The sequence below is a fragment of the Pteronotus mesoamericanus genome, unplaced genomic scaffold, assembly GCF_021234165.1.
Source record: "Pteronotus mesoamericanus isolate MK-2021 breed Mesoamerican mustached bat unplaced genomic scaffold, CSHL_Meso_final contig_65, whole genome shotgun sequence".
Classification (NCBI taxonomy): Eukaryota; Metazoa; Chordata; class Mammalia; order Chiroptera; family Mormoopidae; genus Pteronotus; species Pteronotus mesoamericanus.
In genome coordinates, this window is record NW_026555228.1 from 8,617,747 (window position 1) to 8,633,893 (window position 16,147).

General features: G+C 35.0%; 1 protein-coding gene across 2 annotated transcripts in view; it reads left to right on the forward strand.

Moving 5' to 3' along the window:
* The window catches only part of CDKL5 (cyclin dependent kinase like 5), a 149,415-nt gene that overhangs the window by 41,036 nt on the left and 92,232 nt on the right, over positions 1–16,147 (forward strand). For both annotated transcript variants that reach the window (XM_054581110.1, XM_054581111.1), the window contains exons 2-3: positions 10,883–11,112; positions 13,860–13,894. In XM_054581110.1, the coding sequence (XP_054437085.1) occupies positions 11,049–11,112; positions 13,860–13,894 (99 nt within the window). In that variant the 5' untranslated portion in view covers positions 10,883–11,048. The remainder of the gene's footprint in view (positions 1–10,882; positions 11,113–13,859; positions 13,895–16,147) is intronic.

The window sequence follows — 16,147 nt, forward strand, 5'->3', positions numbered from 1 at the left end:
TAAAAAATAGATTTACCACTTATATATGCATCCCTAAATAATATAGTTCAGTTTTGCCTGTTTTAAAACTATGTAACTACAATGGATACTGTGTTAGTTTTCTGTTGTTTTTGAATGAATTGCCACTAGCTTAGCAGCTAAGGATAGTGCCCGTTTGCTAGCCCACCATTCTGTAGGCCGTGGAGTGGCTGGGTTTCTCTGGTGAGGATAGCATAAGCCTGAAATCAATCTGTTGCCTGGTCTGAATTCTCTTTCTCCTTTCATTAGTTCCAAAGTTGATTTCTAAGATCCAGCTCTTTGCTCTTTTGATCTCTTTATTGTTTGTGGGGGAAAGGAAGAAATTTTCCTCAACCCTTCTAGGATTTTGTGGGGTGGGGGGAGTCTGGTCTAATGATTAAATCAGCATGAGGCAGATTAACAAGAGAAAATATCCAAATTTAATTATACATGTATGGGAACCCCACATCCTGGGAGACTCAGAGACCTCACATACACGAGATACTCTGAGACAAAGGTAAGATGAGGTATATATGGCATCCTGAGCCAAGAAATGAGGTAAGATGCCTTGGGGCTTCAGGGGAGAGGAGGGTTATTTGCAGGACTATAAGAGGAGCAGATGTTCAGTAATGAGAAGTTTCTCTGCCCTATAGACAGGTTATAAAGATTTATTTCTGGTGATAAGTCTTATTATGGGCAAGGCCCCCAGTTTAAATTCCTTAAGGGAGAGGTAAAAGTTTCTCGTGAGCCTGCAGGGCCTCAATTGCCTTCAGTCAAAATAACCCACAGGCCAAAGTAGCATTTTTTAGGGATGCCTATTCTGAACCCCTTCATGTGTTTTTTATTTCATGTATTCTACTCTTTATTTATTTATTTACTTATTTATGTTTTCCTTGCATTTATTTTGCTGTTCTTTTTTTAACCTCTTGGGATTCATGCTCAGCTTATTAATTTTTAAAAAAATATTTTCTGATACATACATATATGAGGATTTCAGTTACCCCAAGATTGCTGTAGCTACTTCCCATAAATTTGTATTTTTACATGCCTTTTATTCTTATTTGACTGACATATTTTAAGAGTGTACTAATTTTTCAAACATATGAGTATGTTCTAATTATTTCTTTTGTGATAGATTTTTTTTTTTTTTGCATACTTGCACTGTGGAGAGAGAACATCCTCGTAGTTCAGTCCTTGTCATTTGTTTTGGATTGCTTTATGGCTTGGCATATTTTCACACTATCAATCTTTGTAAATGTTCTGTGGGTGCTTGGGGAAGAAGAAAGACATTCTGCAGTTCTTTGCTGCAGCTTATATGTTCATTTGGTCAAGTTTTTAATATTTATATATCCTGATATTTTTCTCCTTTAACTGTCTGCTGAATTTCTGTGCTGTTCTTTCAGTTTTAGAATTCTAATTTATTTTTTCAAATTTGTTCTTTTACCTTTTAGACCTTCAAGTCCTGTCAAAATGTTCAACCCTTGGGTTTTTATTAATTCAACCTTATAGTTGTTTTATTGGCTATTCCTGATAATTCTAATATTATAAGTCTTTGTGGGTCATTTTCTGTTTCAGTAGCTTCTGTTCTTGTTTGTAGTGTTTTATTACCTAGTGTATCTGGCTATTATGTACTGCACAATGTAAAGAAGAAATTATCTGTAGCAATATTGTGAGGCCTAGGTTGACGTTATCTTCTGCAGAGATTTGCTTTTTTATTTTTTTTTACACTCTCACCCCTAACCTACTCCCTTGCTTCAACCAGACTGCTGGTGGCACCACCAAAGTGAATGTTGGACCACCTGAATCCAACAATCCAACATACTTTATTTAGGTCACCCAGGCGACATAAAGCTATAATTCAGGTCAGTCCAAGGGCTGATTTCATTCTGGTTTCTTATATCCTGAGAGTATAGCTCTTTAGGGTTTCTGTTTCAAATAAGTGGTGACTTATGAAACTTTCTCCTTTTGAAACACTCTTGCCTTTGAAAGAAAACTACAGGCCAATATCGCTGATGAACTTAGATGCTAAAATCCTCAACAAAATATTGGCAAATTGCATCCAGCAATACATTACAAAGATCATACAACATGATCAAGTGGGATTCATCCCAGGGATGCAAAGATGGTACAATATTCACAAATCAAAAAATGTAATACATCACATAAACAAAAGGAAAGACAAAAATCACATGATCATATCAATAGATGGGGAAAAAAGCATTTGATGAGGTACAGCACCCATTTATGATAAAAACACTCAGCAAAGTGGGAGTAAAAGGAACAAACCTCAACATAATAAAGGCCATATATGAAAAACCTACAACCAACATCATATTCAACGGGCAAAAACTAAAAGCTTTCCCACTAAGATCAGGAACAAGACAAAAATGTCTGCTTTTACCACTTATATTCAACATGGTATTGGAAGTCCTAGCCACAGAAATCAGACAAGAAAAAGAAATAAAAGACATCCAAACTGGAAAGTAGGAAGTAAAACTGTCATTGTTTTCAGATGACATTATAGTGTACATAGAAAACCCTGTAGACTCCACCAGGAAACTACTCAAACTAATAAGTGAATTTGGCAAAACAGTGGGATACAAAGTCAATATTCAGAAATTGAAGGCATTTTTGTATAACAACAATGAAATATCAGAATCAGAAATCAGGGGGGAAAAAATCCCACTTGCTATAACAACAAGAAAAATAAAGTACCTAGGGATAAACTTAACCAAGGAGATAAAAGACCTGTACTCAGAAAACTACACAATATTGAAGAAAGAAAGAAAGAAAGAAAGAAAGAAAGAAAGAAAGAAAGAAAGAAAGACACGAATAAATGGAAGCATATATTATGTTCATGGATTGGAAGAATTAACATCACCAAATATCCTTACTACCCAAAGCAATTTATAGATAGAACGCAATCCCTATTAAAATACCAATGATGTATTTCACAGATACAGAACAAAAATTTCAAAAATATATATGGAACCATAAATGACCCCGAATAGCTGTAGCAATTTTGAGAAAGAAGAACAAAGTAGGAGGGATCCCAATACCTGACATCAAACTATATTACAAGGCCACTGTAATCAAAACAGTCTGGTACTGGCATAAGAACAGACATATGGATCAGTGGAATAGAATAGAGAGCCCAGAAATAAACCCATGTCTCTATGGTCAATTAACATTAGACAAAGGGGGCAGAAGCATAAAATGGAGTAAAAATAGCCTCTTCAACAAATGGTATTGGGAGACCTGGACAGCTATGTGTAAAAAAATGAAATCTGACCACCAACTTACACCATACACAAAAATAAACTCAAGATGGATAAAAGACTTAAATATAAGTCACAACACCATAAACGTCCTCAAGGAGAACATAGGCAGGAAAATCTCAGATTTTCCATGCAGCAGTATTTCCACTGACATGTCCCCTAGAGCAAGGGACATAAAGGAAAGAATAAACAAAGGGGACTTCATCAAAATAAAAAGCTTCTGCAAGGCTAAAGAAAACATCAGCAAAATGAAAAGAGAACTAACTGTATGGGAAAATATATTTGCCAATGATAACTTGGACAAGGGTTTGATCTCCAAAGTGTATAAAGAACTCTCACGACTCCACTCCAGGAAGACAAACAGTCCAATTAAAAAATGGGCAAAGGACCTGAACAGACACTTTTCCAAGGAGGACATATAGAGAGCCCAGAGACATATGAAAAGGTGCTCAGCATCACTAGCCATCAGAGAGATGCAAATTAAAACCACACTGAGATACCACTTCACATCAGTCAGAATGGCCATAATAAACAACTCAACAAACAACAGGTGCTAGCGAGGTTGTGGAGAAAAGGGAACTCTAGTACACTGTTGGTGGGAATGCAGATTGGTGCAGCCACTGTGGAAAACAGTTTGGAATTTCCTCAAAAAGCTAAAAATGAAACTGGCTTTTGACCCAGCGATTCCATTGCTGGGGTTATATCCCAAGAATGCTGAAACACCAATTGAAAAGAACCTATGCACCCCAATGATCATACCAGCACAATTTACAATAGCCAAGTGCTGGAAGCAACCTAAGTGTCCATCAATAAATGAGTGGATCAAAAAACTGGTACATTTACACAATGGAATACTATGCAGCAGAAAGAAAGAAAGAGCTACTGCCCTTCGCGACAGCATGAATGGAAATGGAGAGCATTATGCTAAGTGAAATAAGCCAGGAGGTGAAAGACAAATATCATATGATCTCACCTGTAAGTGGAATCTAATCAACAGAACAAACGTGAGCAGAATATAGCTAGAGACATGGAAATAAGGAACAAACCGACAGTGACCAGCAGAAAGGGGGGAGGGGGATAATGGGGGGGGAAGGGAAAGGGTTAAATCAAGGAACTTGTATAAAGGACCCACGGGGAAAGCCAACGTGGGGAAGGATTGAGGGTGGGAGGTGGGGGCGGATGGGGCAGGGGAAAGTGGTGGCCGGGAAAATGGAGACAAATGTATTTAAACAACAACAACAACAACAACATGATAATAGCAACTCCAATTATGACAAGAACTGGAAAAATAAAAGGCATAGCACACACAATTATATATAGTACATAATACTTGATTTTAATAATAAATGACTATGTTACTGGTTTTAAAAAAAGAAAAAAGAAACACTGTTGCCTTTGACTTTTTTGCCCATTGATTATTAAGGATTTCAAGAGCAAGCTCTTTTTCTCCCCGCTTTTTCCCCTGGATCTTCAAGTGCCAGAGGGCTCTAAAACCATGGGTGGTTTGGATTACCTCTCTGGGTTCTTTTCTTTTGCTTTGATTTTAGCCAGGTACTTCTTCACAATCTTGTTAAGTCTTGGGGGTTTGGGGGCTGCTTTTAAAAAGTATTCCCTCCAGACTTTGTATTTACCCACAAAGGAACATTTCATTAAAGTTATTTAGTTAAAGTTAAAATATCTAAGTATTTATGCCTTAAAATTTATTAGTGTTATTCACTATATAAAATTGTAGTTGTTGATGTAAGAATGTCTAAATCTATAGAAAAATTTTATATTAGTTTGTGCAAAAATTTTGAGGACATGTCCAGAAGCAAGATCTCAAGGGATTGAGAAAATGCTCCAGAGAACAGCGTTTTTGCAGCTCATTTTATATACATTTAAGGTCAAAGGGGAAAACATGAGGAAGGGTACATAAAACCCATTGGTGGCACATTAAGGAGACAGGAGAAGGCAAAGTGGGGAAATCTCTGGGATTGGGTAAAAAGCTAAATGGAGAAGCACATTTCATTTACGTTGGTGGGCACAGGGCAGTTAACATTTACAGTACATAGTGACGATATGTGGTTTTGTGCTCTGGTGCCAGCAGTTCTGCCTTCCAGGGGTCTGGAAAAGAAAATTACTCTGACATTTCAGAAGTATGTTATCCTAGATGCAAAAGAACAACGGTCAGGGCTCACTGAACGTTAAAATTGACTTTTGCTAAGGAAGCTATAGGCCTGGGGTGACTTTTGGTCACTGAGCTTGTTAGTCCTCTGCCAAGTAGTAGCTCCCTGAGCTTGCTGTCTCTACTAAGTTTCCCCTTTTTCGTTTACTAAGTTAAATTCAATTTGGCATCATTTTCCCCCCTCAGTGTGAATGCTGGTAATTAAAAGACTTCTTGACACCTATGTTATGTGTTTACTCACACATTTAAATTCTGATTTCCAGTTTGCATCACTCAGTTTTGATTTCCATAGAGAATAAATAAATGGGACCAAATGTTCTTTACCTATACTTACATACAGAACTTTTGGGGTGCTGAGTCTCCTTAGTGGAAATAAAATTTTTATCTCTAGTTTGTCTTGAAATGAGCCATATACCATTATTGGCAGAGAATAGAATATTTACATATTTCTTGGATGATTCATTCTCAAACACTCTGAGCATCTTTTACCTGGAGCGTGATGGACTTAGATTTTCATATGAGTGGCTCGTTGTTATTGATATTTCACCTCAGATGTCACCTTTTTAGAGAAGCCTCTCTGAGTAATCATGCCTTTTTTCCTCCTCTATAACATGTATCAGCATGTAATAATAATCTTGTATTTTTTCTTCCTTCAGCAAAATGTAAAGCTCCATAAGGGCAAGTACTTTGCCTATTTTATTCACCACTGTGTTATGTATCTTATTTATCCATTTCCTGAAACATGTTAGACATTCAGTAATTATTTATTTAATGAATGAATAGAATATTTATTAATTTCTTCTGAAATTGTGGCATCATTTTCTCTAAACGTCACAGTCATCCTTTTAAAATTTGTGATTCCATGAAATTAGATTTTCTAAAATGTAGTGTCTGCTTTCTCTTGCCTTTTTAAAAAAAAAAGTTTTTGTAAATGTGGAATGAAAAATCAGATAAGAGTCTGACCTAAAGTAAATGTTAGGGTGACAGAGAAATATTTAGGATTGGGGACAACTGTGACTTTCTTCAATATTGAACTAAAACGAGCTTCCTGTGGCTGGAGTGAAGCAGGCGGAGAGAGACTAGTCAGGGATGATGTCAGAGGAGGGTAGGTAAAGCCCCTGTGGCTTTTGTGGACTTGGACTTTCACTCTTAATGACATGGGAGGCCTATGGAGAGTTTTGAGCAGAGAAGTGACATGATTTGACTTATCCTAAAGACTCCTGTGTAGGGAGGGAACAGACTGAATTCAGGGGGAGGTGAGAGTGGAGCTGTTAGGGATATTTAAGTAAGTACGGTCTGCTTCTGGGCTCTCACATTAGTTCCACTGGCTAATTTGTCTATTGCTGTGTCAGGAGCATCCTGTCTAAATTTCTGTAGCTCAGTTCTAACCTTTAATACATTTGGTAGAGCATACTGCCAGATCCTACCCTCAAGCCTGAGCCTTCTTTCTTTTCTTGTCAGGGATTTGTGGACTCTTCTGGGAACTCTGCTCTTCATGTATATTTTAGAATGAGCTTTTCTTAATTTTTTAGAAAACCCTAGGATTTTGATTGGGATTGCATTGACTGTATAGGTTAATATGGAGAGTACTGAATCTTCCTAATTTAAAATTGGGATAACTTCATTTATGTAGGTGATATATATGTTTGAATAGAGGCTTTGAATATCTTTTCTTAGGTTAAATCCTAGGCAACTTTTTTTGTTTTAAATGTGATTTTAAAAAATTGTGTTTTGTTTCTTGTTGCTATTTACAAATGCAGTTGATATTTGTATGTTGAACTTATATTCAGCTACCTTGCCAACACTTATAATTCTAATAATTTGTAAATTCTTCTGAATTTTCCATGTAGACAATAATATCTGTAAATCCTATTTTGTTCCCCTCTTCCCAATCATATATATTTTATTCATTTTTTTCATCTTCTTTTACTGAGCTTGCTAGAACCCTCCAGGAGAATGTTTAATAATAATGTTAGTATTAATTATAGGACATCTTGTCAGGTTCTTAATTTTTAAAAGGACTGTGTCTAATATTTCACATTTAAGATTGATGTAGGTTTTTGTTTATGGACATACTACTCTTTAGAAAGCTTGCCTCAGTTTTTATTCATGCCTTCAGTGTGTGAAAAGGCATACTTCATGTTAATACTTATCTATACTACATGAGGTACTCATTTTTTTAAAATTTCAGATTTCATAGGCAGCAAAGAAAATTCCTTTACTGGTTTTGATTTATCTTTTAACCAATATTTTGTGTTGATATAACTGTTACTTTTTTAAAAGATAGGATAGGTTTTTTTTAAACAAAAGAACTTATTTTGAAATAATTGCAGATTTAGAAAGAAATTGCAAAGATAATACAAAGAACTTTGTTCCATGGACCCTTGACCCAGGTTCCCTAAATGTTAATATTTTACTATATTTACTTTATCACTTTTTCTCTCTCTTTACAAACTTTTTTTTTTCTGAATGGGTTAAGTTGCAAACTTTATCTCTAAAAACTTTGGTGTTATTTCCTCTTTCTTTTTTTTTTTGTTAATTTTTTCCCCCTTATTTTGCCTTCTGTTTTAATCGAGAGCGTGGCTGGGTAGAGCAGTCTTGCTTGCAGACCTTTGCGTTTCATGACTTGGAATGTCTCTTGCCATTCCCTTCTGGCTTGCAGTGTTTCTGCTGAGAAGTCAGCTGCTAGCTGTATCAGGGCTCCCTTATATGTTACTACCTCTTTATCCCTTGCTTCCTTTAGGATTCTCTGTTTGTCTTTGGTATTTGGCATTTTAATGATGATGTGTCTTGAAGTGGGCCTCATTGATTTCCTCTTGAATGGGACCCTCTGTGCTTCCTGGACTTGTGTGACTGTTTCTCTCCTCCAATTAGGGAAGTTTTCCCTCATTACTTTTTCAAACAGGTTCTCTATCCCTTCCTCATTTTCTTCTCCTTCTGGTATTCCTATTATACGGATATTATTACGTTTCAGGTTGTCCTGCATTTCCCTCAATGCCTCTTCATTCCTTTTGAGTCTTTTTTCATTTTCTTGCTCTTTCTGGGAGCTTTTTTCTATCTTGTTCTCCAGCTCAATGATTCGTTCCTCTGCTTCATTTGGCCTGCTTTGAATTCCTTCTACTGTGTTCTTCAATTCAGAAATTGTATTCTTCATTTCCTCTTGTCTTTTATCGATAGTTTTGATGTCCTTTTTCATGCTGATATAGTTTCCAGTAAGTTCCTCATAGTTTCTCTGTAGTTTTTGGTAATTCTCTTTCAGCTCACTGAGCTCACTGAGCTTCCTTAGAACCATTGTTTTGAACTCAGTATCTGATAGTTTACTTGCCTCTCTCTCTTATTTAGTTCTCTTTGTGGGGCTTCCTCCTTTCCCTTTGCTTGGGGTGTGTTTCTTTGTCTTCCCATTATTTACGAGACCCTTCCTTTTTGCTTCTGCTTCTTAAATTGACCTGTCTTGATTTCCTGACTTTGTGGTGTGAACTTCTATGGCAGGAGACCGCTCTTTGTTCTTTCTCAGTTTGCCTCTGATGATGTCATCTGTTGACCCCGTCTGACCTTAGGCAGTCTGTTTGAGACTTCCAGGAATCTACTGTCTGTGGCTGTCTCCTTCAGTTGTTAATCTCTTTTGTTAAACCTTTTGTTAGACTGTCTTATTTTAGAGGTTTGGGGCTGTGCCTTATTATTTATTTTATCAAAATATAATTGACATAATAACATGTTACTTCAGGTCCACAACATAATGATTTAATATTTGCATTTATTGTGAAATGAACACCGTAGTAAGTTTAGTTAACATCCATTGCCACACATTGTACAATTTTTTCCTGTGATGAGAACTTTTAAGAATTACTGTATTAGCAATTTTATTTTTTAACTAGAAGCTTGTACCTTTTGACCACCATCACCCATTTTGTCATTTCTTAAAATAGCATTGTTTTACATGACCATAATTCTATTATCAAAATAAAATTATCATTGATACAATATTATTATATAATCTGTAGGCATTTAAGTTTTATCAGTTTACCCTTTATTGCAATTTTTTTTCTTGTCTAGACTCCAATCCACGATCCGGCATTATGTTTAGTTTTCATGACTCTTTACTTTTCTTTTCTGTAACAGATAGTCATTTTTTGTCTTTCATGCCATAGACATTTTTAAAGAATACAGGTGAGTTATTTTAGTAGAATGTCCTTAGCTTGTCTGTTACTGCCTCTGGTTACATTCTGGTTTTACTTTTTTAGAAGGAATGCTGCAGGAGTACGTTGTGAGGCATATGGTGTTGACTTGTCCTATTACTAACGTTAACTTTATTCACATAAGGTAGTAGTATCTGGCAGGATTCTTTACTATAAAATTACTGTTTTTCCCTTTGTAATTGATGGGTATCTTATAGAGAGCTACTTCGAGATGAGATAATATTCTGTTTTCCACCAAACTTTCAACCACTAGTTTTATTATATATTGATGATACTTGCCTGAAGTAAATATAGCCAGGGTGTTTGCCAAATGGCGGTTTTTCTAATTTCTTCATTATATTTATTATTTGGAATTAAACTCTAAGAAAGAGCTTTGTTTTCTCCCCCATTTATTTATGTCAGTAAGGACTGGTGCATTTTTATTTTATTCTGTGGATTATAATATGCTACTATTTTTATTTTGTTGCTCAAATGTTCTCATTTGACCAGTGGATGTCTCTTCAAGCTGACTCCTGTATCTTTTAGACACACATTATTCTTTGAGCATTTCCTTATTTTCTGCCTCGGCCTGGAAATCAGCTTTTTCTCCAAGGAACCCTGGTTCCTTTTATTGGTGCATTAGCTGTGCTCATGTGTACTGGAATGTCATTGTTTCCAGGCCCCCTCAGCAGACAGAGCTAAGAAATATATGTGTGTATGTATATTTACACATATACTTATACCTATTTCTACATCTCTCTATGTTAAGAACTGAGCTTTTATGGTTAACTCTAATTCTAAGCCTTCCCCCTTTTCATGTTTGTAACTTTTTATGAGAATAGAATGAGGGACTAAATTCTCATTATCCACAATATATTTACTTGTTTGCTCAACTCTAGAATAAAGGAGTTACATATCTATGTAAAAACAAATATCTAAGTAGAGTATGTGTTTATATTTACTTTTGTCTTTAGCTTGAGCAGAGTATGTTGTCAAAATATCATTTTCAAGAGTTTCCTAGGGTTAATTCTTTTTCCTGGTCCCCTTCAGTGTGTTTGTTTGTTATTAATTTCACATATAGTTAAGTTCATTGGTTCATTTGTGTTCCAGTTTGGATTCTTCCCTCCTCTGATTATTGATTCTTTTTTTTTTTTAAATGTATGAAATGTTAACATGGTTTGAAAAGAACTCTACAAAAAGATAGGCTAGGACAGGTTATCAGATTACTGAGAAATAAAACTATGGCTTTTAATTCTTTGTTCTTTCAGAGAATCATTTAATATTTCACATTAGAAGAAATATGTGAAAGTTCCTGCCAACCTATGAGAATTTCTTCCTCCGGCTCTTTTTTGTTCTACTTACTGGACAACTTTCTCAGAAGTTCTTCTTTGATGCCATGTTCTGTGGCTCACTTCAAAAGAGGAATTTGTCTTCATGAAGATTCCTAACATTGGTAATGTGATGAATAAATTTGAGATCCTTGGGGTTGTAGGTGAAGGTAAGTTTAGCATTCCTTGAGTTTTTTGAGCGATGTAAAATTATACCTACTACCAAAAAAGTTAATAATTCAGGTCCTATTAATCTATATCAATTTATATGTGAGCCCTAAAAGTAAGATATTAAAAATAAAATTATTCTCAACTCTTGGGTCTAATTCTCCCATTGAAAATTAATAATATTTTAAAACCTCTTAAAGTTTAATAAATCAGAGATTTCTTAAGGTTGCCTTCATTTCATTCTTCTCATTAGGAATCATGGTTTCTTTAGTCAGTAAGTTTTTGGTCACATATTATTTTTCTTTCAGCTAGGTTTATTGTGAATAACTCAGAATTTATTTGTATAAGTTAAATTTTACTTACTACATGGTAAAGAAATGAATAAATAACTTATTTGTCTTTGGGAATGGCAACCACATTTTACAAATTCTGAGGCATATGGTAATATCTTTGAAATCAGATGTGTGTTATAATCAGTAACATGTCATGGTTTAATTGGCAGCATTTTTTCTTTCTTAGTAATACATAAAATCATGCTTATAATCAGTGGCATCATTGACTAGATGAAATATGGTAAATCATTTTTCGTAAGTCTTCCTGGTTTTTCTTAGTAATTTTTACTCTTGACTTAAAAATAACTTTATGGTGATTTTGATAAATGAATCTATTAATAGGATAAGGAACTATAATTATAGTTTCTTAACATTTATGTCTTTAAAGCAAATGTTACAAAAATTTTAGATTTTAGATTTTTTATATAAATTTTGAATTTCAAAAGAAGTTTTTAAAATTTACCAATGTGAACAGTAAAGCTGTCTTAGATTAATATTAAGTTGTCAAGTCTTTTTCAAATAAATAAAAACAATTAAAATACAGTCTAATCATTTGGTGTTAGCTTCAAGGTCTGAAGCTGAAACCATATTAAAAGAACAGATCCATCTTCCTTCACCAGTCAATTCCTTTTTCTTTTCTTCATTGATATTAATTATGTAAATATAATTTATTCTCCATAGCTTATCTACTATGTTTTATTATGCTTGCCTTTTTTGTTTGTTGTTATTTTTTAAGAAGTATTACAATTAGAAACTTATGCAATAAAGCTAGTGACTGGAGAAGGTCTCCTCATGGGGTATAACAGGGTTGTAATGTTCCGATTCTGGTCTAAGTTTTCTGGATCATAACCTTGTTTTTCTTTGTATACCTAGAAGTGATCATCTTCTCAGGGACTGGCTCTCATTAATTACAATAAAACTACCAGACTGTTATATAAATCAGAATATGTTAGTTTAAGTTGTAGTCAGAACCATCACTGCTATATTTTTTTTCTTTGTGAAGTACCTCAGATGCTTTTTGCTAAGAAATACACATATATTAAGGAAATTAAAAACTGTCAAGCAAACTCTACATTCCTGTAGCCTAGACAGTGCATTTTTACCCCATAGAAAAACTGGCATGAGGATTGGATGATTGCCTGTGACTGTGGAGCTAAGTTGGATGGCTGTGATGGCTAGTTCCATCCTAACTATGACATTGAGGTTCATCCATCTCCACCAAAATTGAGGAGACTTGTTCTGGTTCCCTAGACTCTATTGGACACACATTTCTCCATTTCATGTCCCTAAAGTCACCTTCTCATAGATGCATGAGGCTTTGCCTGTCAATGTCAGTGTTCTTGGTATTCCTACAAACCTCAGTTACTATACATTACCTTTTGATTCTCCTGATTAAATTTTCACAATGTAACTTTAACCTCAGTTTCCTTGCTGTCAACTCTGTTTTGCCTCTAAGGAAGTAGCTTATTGGCTAGATAATAGGAAAATTACCCAAAAGATAGCAATAAATCTCATCAAAATATATCAAACACAGTGGGAGTGCATGGCTATAAATGGCCAGAGATTCTTGAGCTGCTTGTGGCCTGTGGCCTGTGCCCTGGAACTGAGTCTTTATTTCTGGCAAAAATGTATCACCATCTACTAGTTATTAATTGGAATGCTGATGCCTATACTGTTTCGCTAATCAGGAAAGAGATTCCAATATGCTATAAGACAGGGATCCTGAACCAGGCCACTAGTGAAGCTCCCCTGAGCAGTGCCTCTTGTGTCCTGGCCCCACCCGCCCCCCACCAGGCCCGCCAGGTCCACAGCAGGAGGCTAGCAGCAGTGAGCAAGTGAAACTTGCCTGAGCTCTGCCTTTTGCCCCACCCCGGCCTGAGCTCCGCCTCCCTCTCCCATCCTGCCCCTGGAAAAACTGGTCCCTGGTGCCATAATGGTTTGGAACCGCTGCTATACGAGGATTTAAATGTCTGCTAGGACTAGGACAGAGAATATATTTGGTAGGCTCCGTGCTTGAGCTTACTACTGGGAAATCATTAGCTCTTAAATTTTTAGTTTCCTAGAATCTCTTGAATTAATTTCCATTTACTCCTAAAGTTCTTATGCCCAAATCTTGTCTCCAGAATATTTTAAGCTTAAATGTAAAAATGTCTCAAGTGAAATTTTCTTTAAAAGGAGAAACCTTTAAAAATACATGTTGAAGAAATGGGTTGTTTATACTCTTGGTTTATAAAATTTATATAGTAAATATCCATGCTGCCTTTTTATGTGGCTCATTGCATTACCACTGCAGAATATTGTCATTTTAGGAGTCATTATAACATATTGATGATCAATGTAAATATAATAGAACTTTGATTTCTACAAAAGCTGTAGTTTGTATATTGCTCCTAAATGTTTATTTCTTTTTATTATAGGAGCCTATGGAGTTGTACTTAAATGCAGACACAAGGCAAGTACATGAAGAAAATATCTTGTGTTTAACTGTTCTGAAGCTAATGTTGTGTTTTGTGCATGTGGGCATATAATTAGAGCTCTTTGGCTATAATAATGATGTTTATTGAGTAGAATTAATATGTGAACTCAGAGAGAGGAGACTACTTTGGGACAAGCTTTGTCATGATTAGGTAGTCATTAGTTCTTTGCAATCGTGTGCTATTTTTTCAGCTAACCTATGTATAGGTGAAAAGCTGCCCATTGGGAAAAGAAAAAGTGGTAGAGAAGAAATCAAGTAGTGATGAATTTATATTCAGGCCCTTAAGAGCAATGAAGAATTTTGTTCAGTTAGTATTTTTCATGTACACCAAATAACTTATAATGATGGATCTGAATCCAGATTTTGAAGTGAATGGTGGATAGGTATTTGATTATGAAATAGGGCTTGGGATAATAGTATGTGATTATGATTATTGGCTGTAGCTGATCACTTCTGAACAGCCTTGAAAGGAATCATGTTATATAAATTATTTGACTATGATAATCTTCATTTATTCAGGTAAGTTATTTCAAGTTTCCCTAGCTGTTGCTCAGTGGTGAGCTTGTTTTACTCAGAGACTAACTTTTAGGTGGTAAATGTTTTAATATCGAATCATTATATTGTACACTTGAAACTAATATAATGTATGTCAGTTATACCTCAATTTAAAAAATACACAGCAAGCATTGAAGCAATAACAATTTCAAGCATTAGGTTAAATATTTTTTTATTATGGTATATCTAGTCTGAGTATTAATAATCTGGCCTCATGTTATTTTGTATGTAATTTGTTAAGACCAAAATTTAAAGGGTTTTTTTTTGTGGTGTTTTAGAACAGCATAGGTAATTTATACGTGAAATGAACTTAGCAATTTAGCCCAAGCCATTTAAACTCATGGATCTATCATAACATGCATGTATGTGTATATATGCATAAATAAAGATGATGTGATTTTTATGTTTGCTTTTTTTTCCTATTATACAAAATATTTCTTACATTTTTAATTTAAGACTTCATGACAGTTGATGTATTTTTGAATTTTAGCTCACAAAAATCTTGAATTCAGTGAATTTTCTATTCTTGAAATTGGTTGTTCAAATAATTTCATGTTGGTGCCCTGGCTGGTGTGGCTCAGTGGATTGAGCACCAGACTGCAAAGCAAAGGGTCACCAGTTCAATTCCCAGTCAGAGCACATACTTGGGTTACAGGCCAGGTCCCCTGTAGGGGGCGCATGAGAGGCAACCACATATTGATTTTTCTGTCCCTCTTTCTTCCTCCCTTCCCCTTTCTCTAAAAATAAATAAATAAATAAATAAAGTATTTAAAAAAAATTTAGGTTGGTAATAGTTGTCTAAAGATCTTTCCCAGCAAATCCTCAAAAAATAGTTTGAATACTATTGATTCTTGATTTAGGATGATTAATAATTTAGGATAAAAAATATAATAAAAATAAATTTAGCATCTTGAATATGTTGAGAAATGTTACAGCAGTTTGAAATTAAGCAAATGGGAAGTTCCCTAATGAAATGCTATGGTTTTTATGAGTTGCCTTGACTTACAATAAATTTCTGAAGCTTAAAAAAATAAAATTCCTGGGTGGATACTACAAAGGGGAAATAGGTTATTGGTTTCCAAGTTAAATTTAACCCTTGTGAGCATAATACCTCCACAACAAATGGAAGCTTCAGTTCTTAATCTTAACCCTTGAGTTTTAAAACCCAAGGATTTCTGATGTATAATGCAAATCTTCCTACAAAGTTTTCTTTCAGTGTTTGTCATACTTCTTCCTGTCACCTTTCCCCATACCTTTTTTGACCTTATGTAAGTAAGCTCTCCTTCTGTCTTTTATGTTAAAATAATTTATTAGTTGAATATATTGTTCTTATCTTTCCATATATCTAGTTTACTTGTTTGTTAAACATGCTTGTTACCTGTAGGCAAGTGGTTCACACCACACACTGTTAGTGCCAGCAAGATGGGCCCCGAGTGAAAGTGGGTGAGAACAGGCATTTCTGCTCTTGGGAAACCAACTCTATGAACTTTGATTCCTAGTGGCTATGTGTAGGGCACTTTGAGTTTCAAAGATGAGTAAACCATAGTTTTCTTAACCTTGTATGGCTTACGGTTTGTCTGAAGAGATACTTTAAAAATGAGATTTCATATGAAAACATCTGTTTTTACTACCCTCCACTAAATGAGAGACTTACAGGCCAGCTCTCTAAGTACT